The following is a 19612-nucleotide window of genomic DNA, read 5'->3' as shown; positions in this document are numbered from 1 at the left end:
TTACTCCTTTTAAATCCTTTCGCATCTCCTCAAAGTTAGCCTTTCTCCAATCAAAAATCTCAACCCTAGGTCCAGTTCTGACCCTCTCTATAATTATATTGAAACTAATGGTATTGTGATCACTGGTCCCGAACTGTTCCCCAACGCATACCTCTGCCACCTGACCCATCTCATTTCCTAACAGGAGGTCTGACACCGCCCCTTCTCTAGTGGATACTTCTATGTATTGCTGCAAAATACTATCCTGCACACATTTTACAAACTCCAACCCATGCAGCCCATTTATAGATGTAGGTGATGTTCCATGTCGGAAACCTTGCTGATTTGGGTTTTTTTTTGCCTGAAAACTCCTGATGGACTCACACAGATGGCGCGCCAAGATTTTGTACATCACAAAATTCTGCGATGCCGCGCACCATGCGTACGTAATGCGCACCATGCCCGCATCACGAGCGTGTCACGTCGCGCGCGTCATGACGCTAAATGATGTTGAGTAATTTACGCGCAAACGACAGCCAAGTGGGACGGGGTGAAACGCCAACACACCATCAACAAAAACTGGCAGATTTGATGGATGGTCTGATTATTCTTGTAAAAACAGTATGATCACTCATTGTCCTTTGACAACATAGTTATAAAATGGAGAAGCAACAATCATATTCACCCCTCCTCCCCCCCACCCCCCCCCCCCCCCCCCCCCCCCGCCCTCTGTGCTTCACAAGGGTAAAAGAAGGAAACAATTTAAATAATGGACCAATCGTGAAAAGTAAAAAAATATCTGAATAAATTTTGGGGGGATGTAATTTTGAGGAAACTGATGCATTTATCACTCATCTCATTTTTAATAGGCAAGACTATTCATTATTTTTAATAAAACATATTTGGAAAAAACCCATGTCATTTTGGTCAAGTTGACATCAGATCGGTTCCAGCATCAGCATCCCTTTGGCCTGCCGTCCATCATCGAATGCGTGGAATTAGATCTGACTGTAATGCAGCATTAAATTCGCATCTGTTTGTAAAGTGCAGAGAGTAGTTGGTGGAAAATACAAATGCACATTTGACTCTTCCGATACAACCCTACATCAAAGTTTAATTCTCAAATCCCACGAGTAAATGTGTTCAGATCAAAACGCTACACAAAAAGAAAACAAACGCTTCATAATGAATGCACTAAATTCAAGATGTTATGTAAACTGTACTGTAAAGCCTCTGTCCCAAGATACGAGTTTACCCAAGAGCTCTCACGAGTTTTAAAAAAATCAAACTCGTGGTACTTCATCACGAGTATTTTTTTACTCTTAGACATTTTTCACACTGTTGAAAAAACTTCACAAGTTACCGCGTTTCCCGAGTACCTGCCGTTAGCATTACGAGACGCTACGAGGCATCCACGCACTCCGACGTACCCGCTACGTACAGTCTACGTACTTACCACGAGTTAGATTTTTTTTTTAACTCGGAAGAGCTCTTGGGTAAACTCGCATCGTGGGACAGGGGCTTCAGCTCTAAAGCATTGTGTCTTAAAATTGAGAATTGTAAACCGCCTAATATTGCTTTTATTAGATGAAAGGGCAGAGTGCAAATTTGTTGAAAAACAGATGGGTTCAGCAATTGTGCAAAGGGGTATAGATAAGTTAATTGAATGAGCATGAAGCTGGCAGATGGAGTATAATGTCGTTAAAATATGAGATTATCCACTTTGGAAGGAAGAATGAGAATGCAATTTATTTCAACAGAGTAAGACTTCAGAATGCAGTACAAAAGAATCTGGTTTCAGTACATGAAGCACAAAAGATCAGCATGCAGTGAAAACAAGTAATTAAGGTGACTGATAGAATATTTGCCTTTATTACATGAGCTCTGGAAAGTTGGAATGTTGGTGCAACTGCAGTGCACTTGTGAGACTGCACAAAGATGACTATATACAGGTTTAACATAGAGCAGCACAGGAACAGGCACTTTGGCCCACAGTGTCTCTGTTGAACATGATTAGGACTGACATGAGGAAAACCTTTTCACCCAAAGAGTGGTGAATCTGTGGAATGATCTGCCAAAGAAGGCAATGGAGGCCAATTCACTGGACGTATTCAAGAGAGTGTTAGATATAGCGCTTGGGGCTAAAGGGATCAAGGGATATGGGGAGAAAGCAGGAACGGGGTACCCATGATCAGGAAAAGGGTACTCGTGGACAGGGATGATCAGCCATGATCATATTGAATGGCGCTGCTGGCTCGAAGGGCCGAATGGCCTATTCCTGCACCTATTTTCCATGTTTCTATGTTCTATGATACCAAATAAAACTGATCCCTTCTGCCTGCTCATTATCCATACCCCACCCATTTCCTACATATCCATGTGTCTATCTAAAAGTCTGTTAAATGCCATTCTTTATGTAAATCAAAACTCACCCCGCACATCTCCGTTAAACCTTCCCCCCTCTCAGCTTAAAGCTACGCCCTCTAGTCTTGGATATTTCCACTCTGGAAGAATGATTCTGCCTGTCAAATATGAGTATTTCATATTCATAACATAAACTTCTATCTGGTCTCCCCTCAGCCTCTGTTGTTCTAGAGATAGCAATCCACGTTTTCAATCCAGCCTCTCTTTGTAGCTAAAACGAGGCAGCATCCCGATAAACACCTCCTACACCCTCTAGGAAATCTCCTATGACCAGAACTGCACATGATCCTCCAAATGCATTCACATACCTTGTCATCCAGTTTCTTAGCACAGAAGGCTAATTCCACATAGCCATTGTTTCCATTTATTTCCTCTGCAATAACCTGTGAACGTAGACAGAAATAAATAAGACCTATTTGTTGCATCTTCGATTGAGAATTAGATTCATCACATAGTGTGTACAATGGATTAACACATGGAAGAAGTGATTTAAAACAAATATTTTGTATAGAAAAGCATTCACCAAAAGGATAACCATATATCTGGCCTAGATTAAATGCATATGTAGAGGATGTTTCTACTAGTGGGAGACTCTAGAAACAGAGGTCGTAGTCTCAGAAACTAAAGGACGTTCCTTTAGGAAGGAGATGAGGAGGAATTTCTTTAGTCAGAGGGTGGTGAATCTTTGTAATTCATTGCCGCAGAAGGCTAAATCAATTGGTATTTTTAAGGCAGAGATAGATAGATTCTTGATTTATACAGGTGTTGGGGGCAGGAGAACAGGATTAAGAGGGAGAAATAGATCAGCCATGATTGAATGGCCGAGTAGACGATGGGCTGAATAGTCTAATTCTGCTCCTATCATTTATCTGACAATGGTATATTTCAAAGTTATTGCTGTCACCTCTGTGATTCTGTGGTGGAAGAAACTGTGATAGTGTTCTCACTATTACAGAGTACATCAGACTGCAATTATCTGCTGCTACAAGTGGTCATCTTGGAAATTAGCAAGCTACGGGTTAAGTTGTCGTTTTCTTCCAGAAACAGTGCAACATGGTATCTTTCTCTGAGAGCCAGCACTCAATATGAAATACTCGGGTGACGCCAGAAATAATAATGCCTCCTTCCTTCTTGGTTTATGAGTCCTATTCTCGTGCCTTAGGAACATTAAAAAAAAAAAATCTAGAGTAGGCCATTCGGCCACTTGTGCCTATTCTGCCATTTAATAACTAAAGATCTATCTGTCCCTGCCTTGATAATATACAGCGATGGTCTCCTCAGCTCTCTAGGGTAGAGAACTGTAAAATGCACTAATGTCAGGAAGGAGAATGTCTTCTCACTTCAGTCCTGAAGGGCCAATCCATGATTATTGTACTTCCAAAACTGAAACAATACAACAATCTGGTGTTCAGATTTTAATTATCACCAAATAATCGAAACAAAGTTTATCGTCACATTTTTTCCCCCTTTTATTCCTTTTCTCTCAAGACCATCTTTCTTCATGCCTGTTTATTTTATTTTATGTGTCTTCACATCAACTCTTCCACCCATTTTCTGCTTCAATTATTACAATGTGAATTTTAACCCTAAAAATTGGGGGTCATTATACTTGGTTGAGATGTTAAAAGGTTAAGATAAAAAACCCCAACTTTGACTCACCTGCAGTTCAGTTCAGTTTAGTTTATTGTCACGTGTACCGAGGTACAGTGAAAAGCTTTTGTTGCGTGCTGACCAATCAGTGGAAAGACAATACATGATTACAATCGAGCCACTCACAGTATGTAAATACATGATAAGGGAATGGCATTTAGTGCAAGGTAAAGCCAGTAAAGTCTGAAATGTTGCTGGAAGAGTAGAGATTTAAAAGTATGGAGAGATTATGATATGTGATTGTAGATCGGCTTCTGCAGTCACCGCTAGCTGTGTCTAGTGTCTGGGATGGGTGCCATCATGGAACCTCTAATCTAATCAGCCTATTCACTTTCCACATTTAACAGAGGTCAGAATGAAAGACTGACACCAATTTGCTTGCAAGTGATAGATTTTATATATTCATTAATTAATGGGACATGGATATCATTGGCATGACTAATGGTATTTGTCCAGAACTGATTATTGCTTAGTCAATTAGTCAATCAGAGATTAATTAAGTCAAACACGCCTTTGGGTCTGGAGTTACATAAAAGTCACAACAGTTAAGGCCTAGAGAATCCTCTTCCTGAATTACATCACCTTCACAGCTACTATCACTTATTTTATTTCATTTATATACTTAAAGTTAAAGATGCTATATTAGGATTCAAACTAATTTCTGCATATCCAGGTGAAGGCAGCGCTGCCAACTCTCATGCATTTCATGCCATTCTCACGCTGATCTCAGAATTTGACGTTTTCAGATGTCGCTGGCAGGTTCGTAGCTTGTCGCGGGTGGACGTAAGTTGACTTCAGTAGTCGTAAGTTGTTGCCTGTGTGGTCGTAGGGGGACGTCCCAATGCGCGAGGAATTGTGTCGCCGACCGACGTAGCTTGTCGTGGCTTGACGTCGACTAAGTGGTAGCTAGTCATAGACTTTGTCGTAGGGTGGGTCTACATTTCTCACTCTCAACTCTCACCCAATGTTGGCAGCCCTGAGGTGAAGGAGATCTAACCCGAATTTCTGTTAGGCTAAATGAGTGCGAAGAGTTTCAGTTTAGTTTAGTTTAGAGATACAGCACAGAAACAGGCCCCTTCGGCCCACTGAGTCCGCGCCGACCAACGATCACACAAACACTATCCTCCTACTCACTGGGAACAATTTACAATTTTACCGAAGCCAATTGACCTACAAACCTGTACATCGTTGGAGTGTGTGAACACCCGGAGAAATCCCATGTGGTCACTGGGAAAACCTACAAACCCAGTACAGACAGCACCCGTAGCCAGGATCAAACCCGGGTCTCTGGCGCTGTAAGGCAGCAACTGAATTTATCTGCATAATCTTTAATGTCCCCATTAATCCCAGGCCAGTATCTACATCCTCTTGCTTGCTTTCCCTCCCTCCCTCCCTCATTCAAACCCAGACGCAAAAAATTAAGGCAGTTTATCATGTTGTTTCTTCATAACTTGGTGCAGTTATCCTTTCACCTCTAAAGATGAGGCCACCTAACATGTCTCACTTGGTAGTATGATCGGAGAACTGGTTTGACCATATGCTGTGTCATTTTCCACCTTCTCCGAATCAATTGTTTCAGGCACATCGGCGTGACTGGCAAAATCCTCATTCTCATGCATCAGTAACTAAGAGAGTGGAATATGTCTTGCCATCTTGATTGCTTCAGCATCTTCTACATCTTTACAATGGGATCAGGTCAGCATGAAAGCTACATGCATATCTGTGCTAAAGGAAGTTTTAATCTTTAATCCCCATAAGCACACACTGTAGCCTCATAAATTCCATTTATGTGCCGGAGAAACTTCTTCAGTTAAAAGATTACAGCAATTTGTACATGATGCCTCTCTCCATCCCCAGGGCTCTGCTTGCATATACTATTGGATGTCCCTTCTCGAAGATCATTGCCCCAACTAGAAACAGCAGTTCTTTCTCATCATCTGTATTTCAAAATATCATAACACAAGTAATCAGAACTATTTTGGCTAGAGACACAAGAGACTGAAGATGCAGGAATCTGGAGCAACAAACAATCTGATGGAGGATGTCGAGTAGAAGATGTGGTGGTGGTGGTGGTGGTGGGGGGAGAATTATCAAAGTTTCAGGTCAAAACCTTGCATTCAATTTCAGAGTAACTTGCAATATTCTCCCAAAGCGAGCCATCACTCTGAATTGTGTAGGAAAGAACTGCAGATGCTGGTTTAAATTGAAGATAGACACAAAATGCTGGAGTAACTCAGTGGGACAGGCACAATCTCTGGAGAAGAGGAATGGGTGATGTTTCGGGTTGAGACTCTTCTTCTGACTGATTTCCTCTGGATTAAAACGTGGTCTTAGAGTCGGAGGGCAGAGGAATCACAGAGAGGGAGCAGTGAGAGAGGATGTTGCTCAACTCGAATCATGATCATATCGAATGACGGTGCAGGCTCGAAGGGCCGAATGGCCTACTCCTGCACCTATTTTCTATGTTTCTATGTTTCTACGTAACTCTGGTTGGAGAACGGAGGAAAAAATCTTCAAAGTAGAAATACTTTGAGGAGATTTTGCAGTGGACCAGATAAAATGAGTAGGAAAGAACTGATGATGCTGGTTAAAATCGACACTGAATTGTCCAATTGCTTTATCCATGGGCATGTGGTCAATATCAGTACACATTGATCTCCATCGGGTAGCTAAATGGAATCTGTATTTTGTAAGTGGCCTTTATGTGCAACTATTTGCATACCTTTGCAAGGTATTCAAGCAAATAATTTCATTGTGACTCATTACATCTGACAAAATATTCTATTCTATTCTATTCTATTCTATGGCTCATGCATCTCATTCGTATATGTAACGAACACCAGAAACTTCTAGAAGAGAGGAGGTGTGGGACATTGATATGTGGATATGGGTGAGAGGGGATTCAGAGATGCAGAGGTGAAAATATTTTTTTTAGTTTAGGGGGGTTTTGTTTTTTCATTTCTTCTTTTTTTTTTTCTTTTTATCTTTTTGTTTTTATACATATGTTCTCTTTTAAACATCTAACTATATTTACATAGAAACCGGGAGGTCTATATTCAATGTGTATTTTGACACTGGACTCATATTTAGGTTATACTTGTTATTAATGTAACCCTGATCCCTATGTATCAATATCATTGTTATGTTTATCATTATTTTTTTGTTGTCTTGTTTTTGCTTTTGAAAAAAAGGTCCCCCAACGCAACCCGCTTCCCAACGCAATATTCCCCCACTCACCCGTTCCCCCAACGCAACCACTCCCCCCAATGTAATATTCCACCACTCACCCATAGCCCCTAACTGCGCAGGCACGGTTCATTTCTCCTCATCCCCGAGCACACCCACCCCCTCATCTTCATCCTCCCTCTTCTTTCCCCTCCCCTCATCCACTTCCCAATCCCGACCTCACCTCCCTCTCCCTTGCCTTTCCCCTACCCTCAGTCACTCCCTCCCTCCCTCCCTCCATAACTCATCTCCCCTCCCTACTATCCCGCTATCCTCCCACCTCCCCCAATCCTCCCCAATCCTCACCTCCCCACTATCCACCCCCACCCCCCCCGCTATCCCTCCTGACCTACTCCCTCCCCTGCCCCACTCCTCACCCTCTATTCCTCCTCCTCGCTCTCTAACTCCTCCGCTCACTCCTCCCTTCCTCCTTCACTCCCCCCCTCCCTCTCCTCCCCCGCCACGGAAAATCACCCCCCCCCCCTCTCCCTCCCACCTCCCCCACTTTCCCCCTCCCTCCCTCCTCACTACCCCCCTCCTCTCCCTCCTCATCCCCCCCCTCTCTCCCTCCTCACCTCCCCAGGATCTCGAGATTGCACCCTTTGACCTCAGAGCCAGCCTCAGCGCCCAGGCCCTGGATCATCGGCACCCGCAGACGCAGCCCCACTCGCTCTCCACCCGGTGGAACGTTAGTGATGCACACTCTGCTCATTCTGCTCCTTCAGCTTTAGTCTCCTCGCCTGGCGCCGCCAGTGACTGACAGCGAACACGGCCAATCAGTGCGGCGATGGTGCAGGAAGGGGCGTCGCCGTCCCGGCAGCAGTGGTGACTGACAGGAGAGGAGACCAATCTGCGCATGCGCGTTTTTTAAGATTTTTAAACCTTTTAAAATATACAGTAGATCGGAACAAAACGTGTTGCACTTGCAGCACAGGAGCATGGTGAGTAAGCTGGTGGAAAATCGTAGCGCTATCGTGTACCGTTTATGCGCAAATAGAAAAAACACGCAAACCTGGAATAGGGGTAACAAGATCAGAGTTTTAGTATTTAATATATATATATATATATATATAATATATATGTTATATTATTTATCTATATATATAATATAATATTAGAATATATTATATATATAGATATAGTTATAAAGATCTATCTATATTCTCCAAGTGATGTAATGAGTCTCCAATTCGCTTGCATTTATACCCGCCCTACCCCCACCCCCCCACCCCCACCGCCGACACCAGCCACCTCCCCTCCCCACTATCCCCCCCCCCCAGATCAACTACATGCAGTTGGTTCATTCAATGGACCCATAAAAGTCAGTATCAATGCTCAGCAAAATGCCATTCTTAACTAACACTCAATAATGATTGCCACATCCTGCACTTAATTCACTGAAGGCCATCTCCTGACGACCTCCGTCCCTTTCTTGCAGTCTCACCGTACTTAAAGTGTCAACGGAGAATAGCACTATTGACTGACGTACTATTATAACATCTCCACTGACTCCCAACTATCGAGACTATACCACGAATCCCACTCTGCTTCCTGCAAAGACTCTAGCCCCTACTCCCAATCCCTACGTCTATGCCGCATCTGCGCCCAAGATGAAATGTTCCATACTAGGACATTCGAGATGTCCTCATTCTTTAAGGAATAGGGGTTCCCCTCTTCCATCATAGATGAGGCCCTCACAAGTGTCTCCTCGGTACCCCGTAGCTCCACCCTTGCTCCCCCTCCCCCTAGTCGCAACAGAAACAGAGTCCCCCTAGTCCTCACCTTTCACCCTATCAGTCGTTGCATACAAATCATAATCCTCCGACGTTTTCGCCACCTCCAACAGAATCCCACCACTAGTCACATCTTCCCATCTCCATCCCTTTCTGCTTTCAGCAGAGACCGTTCCCTCCGCAACTCCCTGGTTAACTCATCCCTTCCTTGCACCTCCACCAACCTCATCTACTGTATCCGTTGTTCAAGATGTGGACTCTTATACATCGGCAAGACAAAACGTAGACTGGGCTATTGTTTTACTGAACACGTAGACTGGGCGAACGTTAGTCCGACTGAACCTATCTGATCTCCCGGTTGCCAAACACTTTAATTCCCTTTTCCATTCCCACACAGAACTTTCTGTCCTCAGTCTCCTCCACTGTCAGAGTGAGGCTAAACGCAAATTGGAGGAACAGCATCTCATATGGACACAACTAAAAAGTGATTTTTTCTTTTAATCCCTTTTCAGCTGTTTTTTGGCACCATACAATAAGCAAATCTCCCAAGCAGAAATCCTGGTAAGCATATGGCAGCAGCTTTAGTTCCTGATGTGCACAGCACATCGAAACATAGGACGTACTAAAACAAATTTAGAAAAATCACAGCCCATGAGAGCCTTTTCAATTTCAACCACTTTAATGAAATTGCCTAGTTTGACATTCAGGAGAGAAGTGGACAATAATAAATGTCATCCAGGAATAACTTGCAAACTCCATGTATTTATCCAGTTTATGACTCATTAGGGGCACAAAACGCCAAGGTGCAATTTGTTTGATTTTGAGCAGGTAGTAAGTGGCATCCACTGAGCTTTGATTTAGTGTGATACCATCAAGAGTAAATGGAGGGGAGGGGATTGGGAGAAGGCCTGAGCAACATTAAACACAAAAAGAACATGTTAACCCTTTGAAGCCTATTACTACTTGGATGCCATGCAAGCGTGAGATTTGATGTTACTGTTTTGCAAATTGTCCAGCTTTAGAAATAAAAAAAGATCCTTATTAATTGAAATATTGCCGAAAACAAAAATATCTCCAAATGCAAAGGAGGCCAATTGGCCCCAAAAACAAGAATCTGTGCCCCCTCACCATCCCTGTTCTAAAACTGGTCAGCAATCCCCATTAAGTCCCAATTCCCCTTGCTCACCCCCAATGGAAACTTGCACCCAGATCTCTCCCTTAGACCATATTTTTGAAGCAACAAATCTACAATAGAAGAAAGCAAGAAAAACTACCCTTGATAGTAAAAAACTGCACTGCCAATAAACAGGGACATCAGAAAAAAGCGAAAAAGAATGTTTATTAAACTAACTGAATAGTGAGAGAAACAAGATTCAAGGTAGTCAGTCATGTTGAAAAATAAAAGAAAGCAGTTAGCCTGCAAGGAGAAACAAAATGGATTAAAATGGAGGGCCGGAACAGACGAAAGGCAAAAATGTCCTGAGGTAGTGGGTTCAGCCCCTCTACCTTTAGGCAGCTGGGATCGGAATGTTCACTCTGCCCCCCCCCCCCCATTATTGAATATTGAGAAGTTATATTATGGAGGCCAAATCAGTAATGTGCCAAAATACAAAATGTGGCAATTAGAGATGCAATCGCTTATGCTACACAGAATGACCTAAAATTCTCCCTCGAGTAAATCCGAATTGGGGCAGACACCTTTGATAGTATCTGACCTGCAGCAAAAGCGGGTTTTTAACTAAGAGAGGGATTAGGTTGTCATGCTCTCCAGAATAGGGGGGGTGAAAGGAACCTTGGGGATGATTGACAGAAGGCACTCTTTTGCCACATTAGCAGCCGTCATCAGTAGGGGAATTGAATTTGGAGAAGTATGAGATTCAGTAGAATGTTGCATGAGATTTGCACAAAATTAATGGTAAGGTCCGAAGAGATTTTATTTGTCACCATACGAATCGAGAGAGATGTTGCTCTCAGTGAAATGAAAGTGGATATGACATTGCAAACAAACTACAAATACAATAGAAGTTGAACGTTATGAAATTCAGTTTGCACATTGTAGTCAGTATATTTGTCACATAACGCTATGGATGTGCATGTGCAATGAAATGGAATGATGCAAACACTACAACATAATGGAACTGGTTCATATCGTGCTATTCTCAATTATCTGTCATCAATTAGTGGGGGTAACATTCATTTCATTTTCTGTACACAAAATTCCACTAATTATGTACACAAACCAGTCTTATTTGCCAAACAAACAACTACACTGATTCTCAGACAGACACAAATGCCGGAGGTAACTCAAGCTGCACCAGACAGCCATTTCTGTCCTCTGGAAAAAATGCGATGACTGTCAGGACTGGCTCCTTCAGACCCGACACAAAACGTCACAGATTCATTTTCTCCAGAGATGTTGCCCGATCCACAGTTACTGTAGCATTTTGTGTCTCTCCTTGGTATAAACCAGCATCTGCAGTTCCCTGTTATTCTATTATACCATGGCGCTCCAGCACTCACCATTTTCCTGCGTGTACATCATTTAGCCTCTTGAACAATTTGCTTATCCTCCGTTAGTGCCATTTCTTTTCAAGTATTGGCTGTGAGAAATAGCTCTGCTTAAGTTACCTTTTGGGAGATTTGGGTTAAGATGAATGAATCCTTCATTCAATCAGTGGGCAGGATTCATTTTGTGACGTCAATGAGGAACATCAAATCAGCATTTAAACACAAAACAGTCAGGTGGTGATGAGAGTTAATTCAATAACAATTAGTTGTTATGCCCTTCTACATTCCATTATTATTAAGATCACCACCTTGCCCATGAAACAATTATTATTGAAATTCCTCATTTCGCAGTATCGGTGATTACAGAAACCTTTTTTTCATAAGTAGATGCAAGAGTAATGAGAGATGCGGACCACGAGACTAAATGATCAGTATATTGTCTGTTTCATTTCATCGCAAATTAAAAATTTTCCCAAAATTAGCCCAGAGATACTATCAGCTGCGTTTGATTTTTTGTGAGCCATTAATGATGACAATTTCTAGCAGCCCTTTGGACTCATTTCTGTATCAATCCCAAAAGTATCACAAATGTACATCCTTTCTTATTCACTCTCAAAATCTTATTCCTACTTTATCTATTCTTTTTATTAGTATTGATTTACGTGATTATTCCATCTCTTCCAACTCACTTGATGGATTCATTATCTCTGTATTTACCTTTCTCTCAACGTTCACCATTTTCTGATCCCTCGGTAAACATGGCATTCTCCATTCCAAATCCATTTTCTCCTTTTAGACTTTTAATATTACTCGACATGTTCTCCACTTAATCTCAACGACAAATAACATGGGGGATGGAGTGGAACTGTGCCCTTGGAATGATCTGCCCCTCTGCCACACTGGCAGTAAGACTCTAGCTGAAAGGATGAATCGATTTGGAATAATGGCTTGAGGTTGGGTTGGTTTAGTTTAGAGATACAACGCAGAAGCAGGTCCTTCGACCCACTGAGTCCACATCGACCAGCGATCCCAATTTTTTACATTCATACCAAGCCAATTAACCTACAAACCTGTACATCTTTGGAGTGTGGGAGGAAACCGAAGATCAAGGAGAGAACATACGCAGGACACGGGGAGAACGTGCAAACTCCGTACAGACAGCACTCGTAGTTGGGATCGGACCCGAGTGCCTGGCGCCATTATGCCCCTGTCCCGCTTAGGAAACCTGAACTGAAACCTCTGGAGACTTTGCGCCCCACCCAACATTTCCGTGCGGTTCCTGTTGGTTGCAGGTGGTTGCAGGTAGTGGAAGCCGGTAGGGAGACTGTCAAAAACCTCCGGGAACCGCACGGAAACCTTGGGTGGGGCGCAAAGTCTCCAGAGGTTTCTGTTCAGGTTTCCTAAGTGGGACAGGGGCATAAGGCAGCAATTTTACCTCTGCTCACTGTGCCACCCAATTTCAAACCTGTGGTTAAAACCCAGAGGGAGCAGTATTTGATATTTACCAGATATATCCTTCAGATTGTAAGATTTTCTGTTGTTAATGAGCATGGTAAATACACACAATACATGTTCTTATCATTCTCATTGGTAGGAACCATATTCCTGTTTAAACACCCCTCTCCGCGCACACACACACACAATATCTGCTCATATTCTAGGAGCTATAATAACCTAAAAGTTAAAATAGGAATGAGATCAAAGATCAAAGATAAAAGAGCGATGAGTAAAGTATATCAAGCTGAGAATATTATATGAAATAATAAATTAACTGATCAAATTCAAGCAATGGTAATAAAAAAGATGTGTAACTTTGCCCTGTAGCAGAAATGGAAAGTATGACAATATGGTATTGTCCTGAACAGTAGTCCATTATATCAGCACCGATCGGTGTTGCGGAATAAAGACAATATTATAGAAGCACACACACAAAAAGAAAATGTGACCACAGATGGATGTGTAGACGGCCTTTAAAATCATGTAAACAATGCTGTCTCAGAAACGATGAGGCGGATTGAGAGGGGATAGAGGCAGATGCTCAGGGGGTGGGGTGAGGCCAGGGGTGGTGGGTGAAGCAGGGTTGGGGTGAGGCAGGGGGGGTGGGGTGGTCGTGAGGGGAGTTGGGTTGGGGGCGTTGGAGCAAGGTGGGTGAGGCGTGAGGTCGGCTGGTGAGGCAGGGGGGGTGAGGCAGGTGGGGTCAGGGATTTAGGGTGGGTGGTGCGCAGGAGGTTGGGGGGGTGGTCGGGGCGGTGCAGGGGTTGCAGGCGGTGGGGTGTGAGGTGGGCGGGTCAGGGCGTGGGGCTGGTGCCCGGTAGGCGGTGGTGCCTCGAGTGGTGTTGTGCTGGGGTGCTGGGTTTGCTGTGGACAAATACACCACTAGAGACGATGCCACGTCTTTAGTATAAATGGAACATTAAAAACTGTGGCCGGGTCTTAAAAGAAAGACCACAAAACCAATTTGCCAAATGTAACGGAAACTTTGTCATTTTCTTTTGAGCCACAATCTGTAAAATACAAAATCATATTACATAAAGCTGAATGAATGATATATCATAGAATCATTGAATCACAAAAAAGCCCTTTGGCTCACCATGTCCCCATCAACCACTAAGTAGCTGCAGTATATATTCTAATTAATGTCTTGAATGTCCTATAGCAATGGGATATACTTAATATTTATTAAAAATGCTTGCTGCAGCTGAAGAACATAAAAATTGATCAAGTTAAATCTGACCATTATTATTGGTTAAACCATATTTCATTTCAATGCTTCATAACAATCAGGTTAAACAACTAAGAGTTTCCTGAGGGTAAAACCTGAGCAGAGATTTGCGTTTTAGAACGTTAGTCATTGGAACCCTTGGAAGATTTGATCATGGAAGATACAATTTCTGTTTCTGCACAATTTCATGATGGCTACTGTTCACCGATCAGAACAGAGCCACATTCATCGCATTATCTCTGTAACTTGCAGGAACTGAGGCAGATTGTCTGCTGCCCCAAGATTGCTGGCCATTTAATCCATCGTGGGTCCCCGACATCGTCCTCCACTGGAAACCCAACCTCCAGCACATTGATATGATAGTTTACAAGAATGATCCCAGGAATGAGTAGATTAACAATACAGTACAATACCGTGTATTGTCATTTGTACCTCAAACAAAGTTAAAATGAAATTTGGTTTCTGCAGTCATACAACAAGAATTGATGAGCATTTGACGGTGCTGGGCCAATATTTGTTGGAGTTTAGAAGAATGAGGAGGGACCTCATTGAAACGTACAATAGTGAAAGGCTTGGATAGAGTGGATGTGGAGAAGATGTTTCCACTAATGGGAGAGTCTAGGACTAAAAGTCATAGCCACAGAGTTAAAGTGCGTTCTTTTAGGAAGGAGATGATGTGGAATTTCTTTAGTCAGAGGGTTGTGAATCTGTGGAATTCTTTGCCACTGGTTTCTGTGGAGGCAAAGTCAGTGGATATATTTAAGGCAGAGATAGATAGATTCTTGATTAGTACGGGTGTCGGAGGTTATGGTGAAAAGGCAGGAGAATGGGGTTAGGAGGGAGAGATAGATCAGCCGTGATTGGCGGATCAGACTTGATGGGCTGAACAGCCTAATTCTACTCCTATCACAAGGTTTTACATTCTTACGATTACAATTCTGTTTATTGCCACGTGTACCGAGGTTCAGTGAAAAGCTTTTGTTACGTGCTATCCAGTCAGCAGAAAGACAATATATGATTACAATGGAGTCATTTACAGTGTATAGATACATGATAGCAGTGCAGTGTCAGGGCTGTCGTGTCCACCTGCACTTATATCACCACTTTGACGTCTGGTGAGGCCATGCCCTTAGCACACTGGCAATCAATGCTATCCCTGTTATTTAATGACTAACATACACAAATTCACTTGGAACCAGTTTAAAAATAATTCAAAACATTTGAATTAGTGTAATTAAATCAATAAAAGGTCCATTTGCATTTCTCCTGCAGCACCTTTCTTCCCCGTACATTTGAATTGAGCCTCTGACTTACTATAGACATTCCCTGGTGCAGGAATCAGGCACATTTTCCCAATCTGGTATCTGGGAAGTCTGTGGATATTTGCACTCTTCCTTTGGACTCCATGTGAGGAGTCCGTCAGCGCAGTGTAAGAGTCCGCAGCATGGTTGACAGGGTATTAAATGCTGCATTTAAAACAACATCCACCTTAAACACCTAGCTCACCATTACAAAGAATGAGCATAATAAATATAAGCTTTAATGACCTGTGACTGTGCGGTGATGCTTCTAAACCTACTTACTTTATATTATAAAGTGGTAGAGGCATAAAGCATGGATCCAGGTCTTCCAACCAACCAATTGCATGCCGACCATGAAGAGTCCATTCACATTAATCTCACATTAATCAAATTTATCTGGACTACACTTCTCCCACCCTGCCTCTTGCGAAGACACTATCCCGTCCTCTCAATTATTCCGTCTACGCCGCATCTTCTCCCAAGATGAAGCTTCCCATTCTAGGACATCCGAGATGTCCTCTTCCTTTAGTAAACATGGTTCCCCCGCTATCATAGATGGATTGGCATGGTGGTGCAGCAATAGAGATGCTGCCTCACGGCGCCAGAGACCCGGGTTCGATCCTGACTATGGGTGCTGTCTGTATGGAGTTTGTACATTCTCCCCGTGACCTGCGTGGGGTTTCTCCGAATGCTCCACTTTCCTCCCACTCTCCAAAGACGTACAGGTTTGTCGTATATAATTGGTCGCCCAATTATAGGAAGGATGTCAACAAAATAGAGAGAGTACAGAGGACATTTACTAGAATGTTGCCTGGGTTTCAACAACTAAGTTACAGAGATAGGTTGAATAAGTTAGGTCTTTATTCTCTGGAGCGCAGAAGGTTAAGGGGGGACCTGATAGAGGTCTTTAAAATGATGAGAGGGATAGACAGAGTTGATGTGGACAAGCTTTTCCCTTTGAGAATAGGGAAGATTCAAACAAGAGGGCATGACTTCAGAATTAAGGGACAGAAGTTTAGGGGTAACATGAGGGGGAACTTCTTTACTCAGAGAGTGGTAGCGGTATGGAATGAGCTTCCAGTGGAAGTGGTGGAGGCAGGTTCATTGGTATCATTTAAAAATAAATTGGATAGGCATATGGATGAGAAGGGAATGGAGGGTTATGGTATGAGTGCAGGCAGGTGGGACTAAGGGGAAAAAAACATTTGTTTGGCACGGACTTGTAGGGCCGAGATGGCCTGTTTCCGTGCTGCAATTGTTATATGGCTATATGGTTATATGGTTTGTAGGTTAATTAGATTGGTATAAATGTAAAACTTGTGTCCCTAGTGTGTGTAGGATGGTGTTAATGTGTGGGGATCGTTGGTCGGTGCGGTCTCGGTGGGCCGAAGGGCCTGTTTCTGCGCTGTACCTCTAAACTCAACTAAATCCCTCAGCCATGTCTCTGTGTCCCATGGTTCTGCGCTTTCTCCACCTCTCCTTAATTGGAACAAGAACAGCTATATCCCTAGTCTTTACTTCAGCCCTCCAACCTCTGCATCAAACACACCTTTCTCCAACATTCCAGTCACTCCGTGACCATTTCGCCAAACACTTGTGCTCAGTTCACCAAGAACCAAAGATCCTACAGCGGAGCAAGATAGACCACTTCTTCTACATGCAATGGGTTGACGTGTAGTACGCAACGGAGCAGAACGTGGGCCTTTTTTTCATCCATTTCAGTAACCCGACCCGTCCCGACCCGACTCGCAGTGTAATCAACGTTGCGGGGGAACAGTTTGTGTTAATAAATTATAATTCTGAAAATGAGGAGAACATTTTTACCAAGGAACTTTTATTTTTGCGAGGATGTTTCTGTAACCGGCTTCCGTCTCCGCGCTAATATCTACGGGATCTTTGGTGCGGAGACGGAAGCCGGTTACAGAAATGGGCCGAAAATTACCCATGAATCTGCCCACGACCATACTACGTCTGTTTCGTCGAGTGATCTGTCTTGCTATAGGATCTTTGCCAAGAACTGCTAGATATCCCGAGTGCCAACCATTTTAATTCCCCTTCCCATTCCCTTTCTGAACTGGCCCCCCTCCATTGCCAGATTGAGGCCACACGGAAACTGGGGGAACAGTAGCTCATATTCCTCTTGGGTCGATCACAACCTAACGGTATGAACATTAAATCCTCCAACTTTATTTAACTATCTACAAACAACTCTTCTTTCCATCCCTACCCTGTGCCCATGTGGTTTGCCACCATTGCTTCCCACTCCTCTCCCCTCCCATCAATATTCCATCCACTGCCTCCACAATTCTCACCTCGTCTATCCTTACCTCACACCTTTTTTTAGTAAACCAGCATCTGCAATCCCATACTATTACTAAGTTTAGGCTGGATAATTTCAGGGAAGGGTTGCCACTGCTACTATGAATGTAACAATGTCTTGTTATTCAGAAATACATATTGCTGACCATTTTGAGCTATTGCAAAATGCCAGTGTATTCTGACCAGAATGTCAGACCTGAGAGAATGGAAATCAATGCCAGTAAACCTTCCATAATGTCAGAAAAGTCCAGCCACAGATTCTTGTTTGCCTTGCAGCTGTCACTTGTATCATTATGAAATGTCAGACAGAAAATATTGATGATTTATGTTCGAACAGGACTCCAGGTATCCAACATGCTGATCATAGGTGAATAATATATAGCTTTCATTGTGTAAAAAAGCTTTATTGATGAAATTCATTTATAATTAGTTGAATCACCATGGTATGTTTTCTCCCTTGATACACGTTTGCCCTTGGGTGCTGGTAGCAAGAATCATAGAGTTAAGGGCCTGTCCCACTTGGGCGACATTTGGGCGACTATGGAGCCCGTAAAACCGTCAAGTTGCACGACATACACGCTGACGTATGCTGTCAAGCGGGTGATGCCCGGTTAGGGTTGAGGCTCTAAAATATTCTTCCTTCAATGCGTGGATTTTAAACATTAATATATTAAATTTAATACAATATAATCAATTGTGCAAATGAAAAGATGTCTGAGTCGCCCCGTTTTATTTATAGGTCTATAGGTCCGCTTTCAGATCCGATCTATAACTTTTCACAGGGATATGGATTCAGTGAGTGTAGACTGAACTCCCCTCTCCCCTCTTCCCCCCCCTCCCCCCCCCGTCCCTCCTTCTCTACTCCCCCTACCCTTCCGCCCCCCCCTCTCCCCCCCCTCATCTTCCTTCCCTCTCTTCCTCCCTTCTCCCTGCTCCACTCTTCTCCCCCTTATCCACTAGCCCCTCCCCTCACACCCCCTTCTCCCCCTCTCCCACCCTTCTCCCATTCTCCACCCACCCCCCCTCACGTTCCCCGACGCCCCCCCCCCCCATTTGTGGATCCAGCCCGCGACCAGCGATCCCCCGCACACTATTCCACACCATCTAGGGACAATTTATACTCGCATTTATCTGCTTTAGATTCCATTAACCATTCTTCAGGCCATAACCCAACTGATCAAAATCCTGCTGTAGTGTTTGATACCCATCTTCGCAATCGATGATACCACCCACTGTAGCATCATCTGTAAACTTACCAATCATGCCTTCTATAATCTCATCCAAATCATTGATATAAACTACAGCAGCAATGGGTCCAGTACTGATCCCTGAGGCACACCACTGGTCACAGGCCTCCAGTCCGATAAACAAACTTCTCTGCTTCCTCCATGAAGCCAATTCCCTAGCTTTGGTCGGCTAGCTCACAATGGATGAAGAGGAGGCAGCAAATCTGCATTCATAGAAATAGAAACATAGGTGCAGGAGTAGGCCATTCGGCCCTTCGAGCCTGCACCGCCATTCAATATGATCATGGCTGATCATCCAACTCAGTATCCCGTACCTGCCTTCTCTCCATACCCCCTGATCCCCTTAGCCACAAGGGCCACATCTAACTCCCTCTTAAATATAGCCAATGAACTGGCCTCAACTACCCTCTGTGGCAGAGAGTTCCAGAGATTCACCACTCTCTGTGTAAAAAAAGTTCTTCTCATCTCGGTTTTAAAGGATTTCCCCCTTATCCTTAAGCTGTG

General features: G+C 43.4%; 1 protein-coding gene across 1 annotated transcript in view; it reads right to left on the bottom strand.

Annotated features, from left to right (window-relative positions):
* cpne7 (copine VII) overlaps positions 1-19612 on the bottom strand; it is a 172050-nt gene that overhangs the window by 84263 nt on the left and 68175 nt on the right. The window contains exons 4-7 of the mRNA XM_055649026.1: positions 13974-14023; positions 7656-7667; positions 3334-3349; positions 2712-2786 (exon numbers count right to left, since the gene is read on the bottom strand). Coding sequence (XP_055505001.1) covers positions 2712-2786; positions 3334-3349; positions 7656-7667; positions 13974-14023 — 153 coding nt within the window. The remainder of the gene's footprint in view (positions 1-2711; positions 2787-3333; positions 3350-7655; positions 7668-13973; positions 14024-19612) is intronic.

Source organism: Leucoraja erinacea, chromosome 17 (genome assembly GCF_028641065.1).
Source record: "Leucoraja erinacea ecotype New England chromosome 17, Leri_hhj_1, whole genome shotgun sequence".
Lineage (NCBI taxonomy): Eukaryota > Metazoa > Chordata > Chondrichthyes > Rajiformes > Rajidae > Leucoraja > Leucoraja erinaceus.
This window is presented reverse-complemented; position numbering and strand designations above follow the sequence as displayed.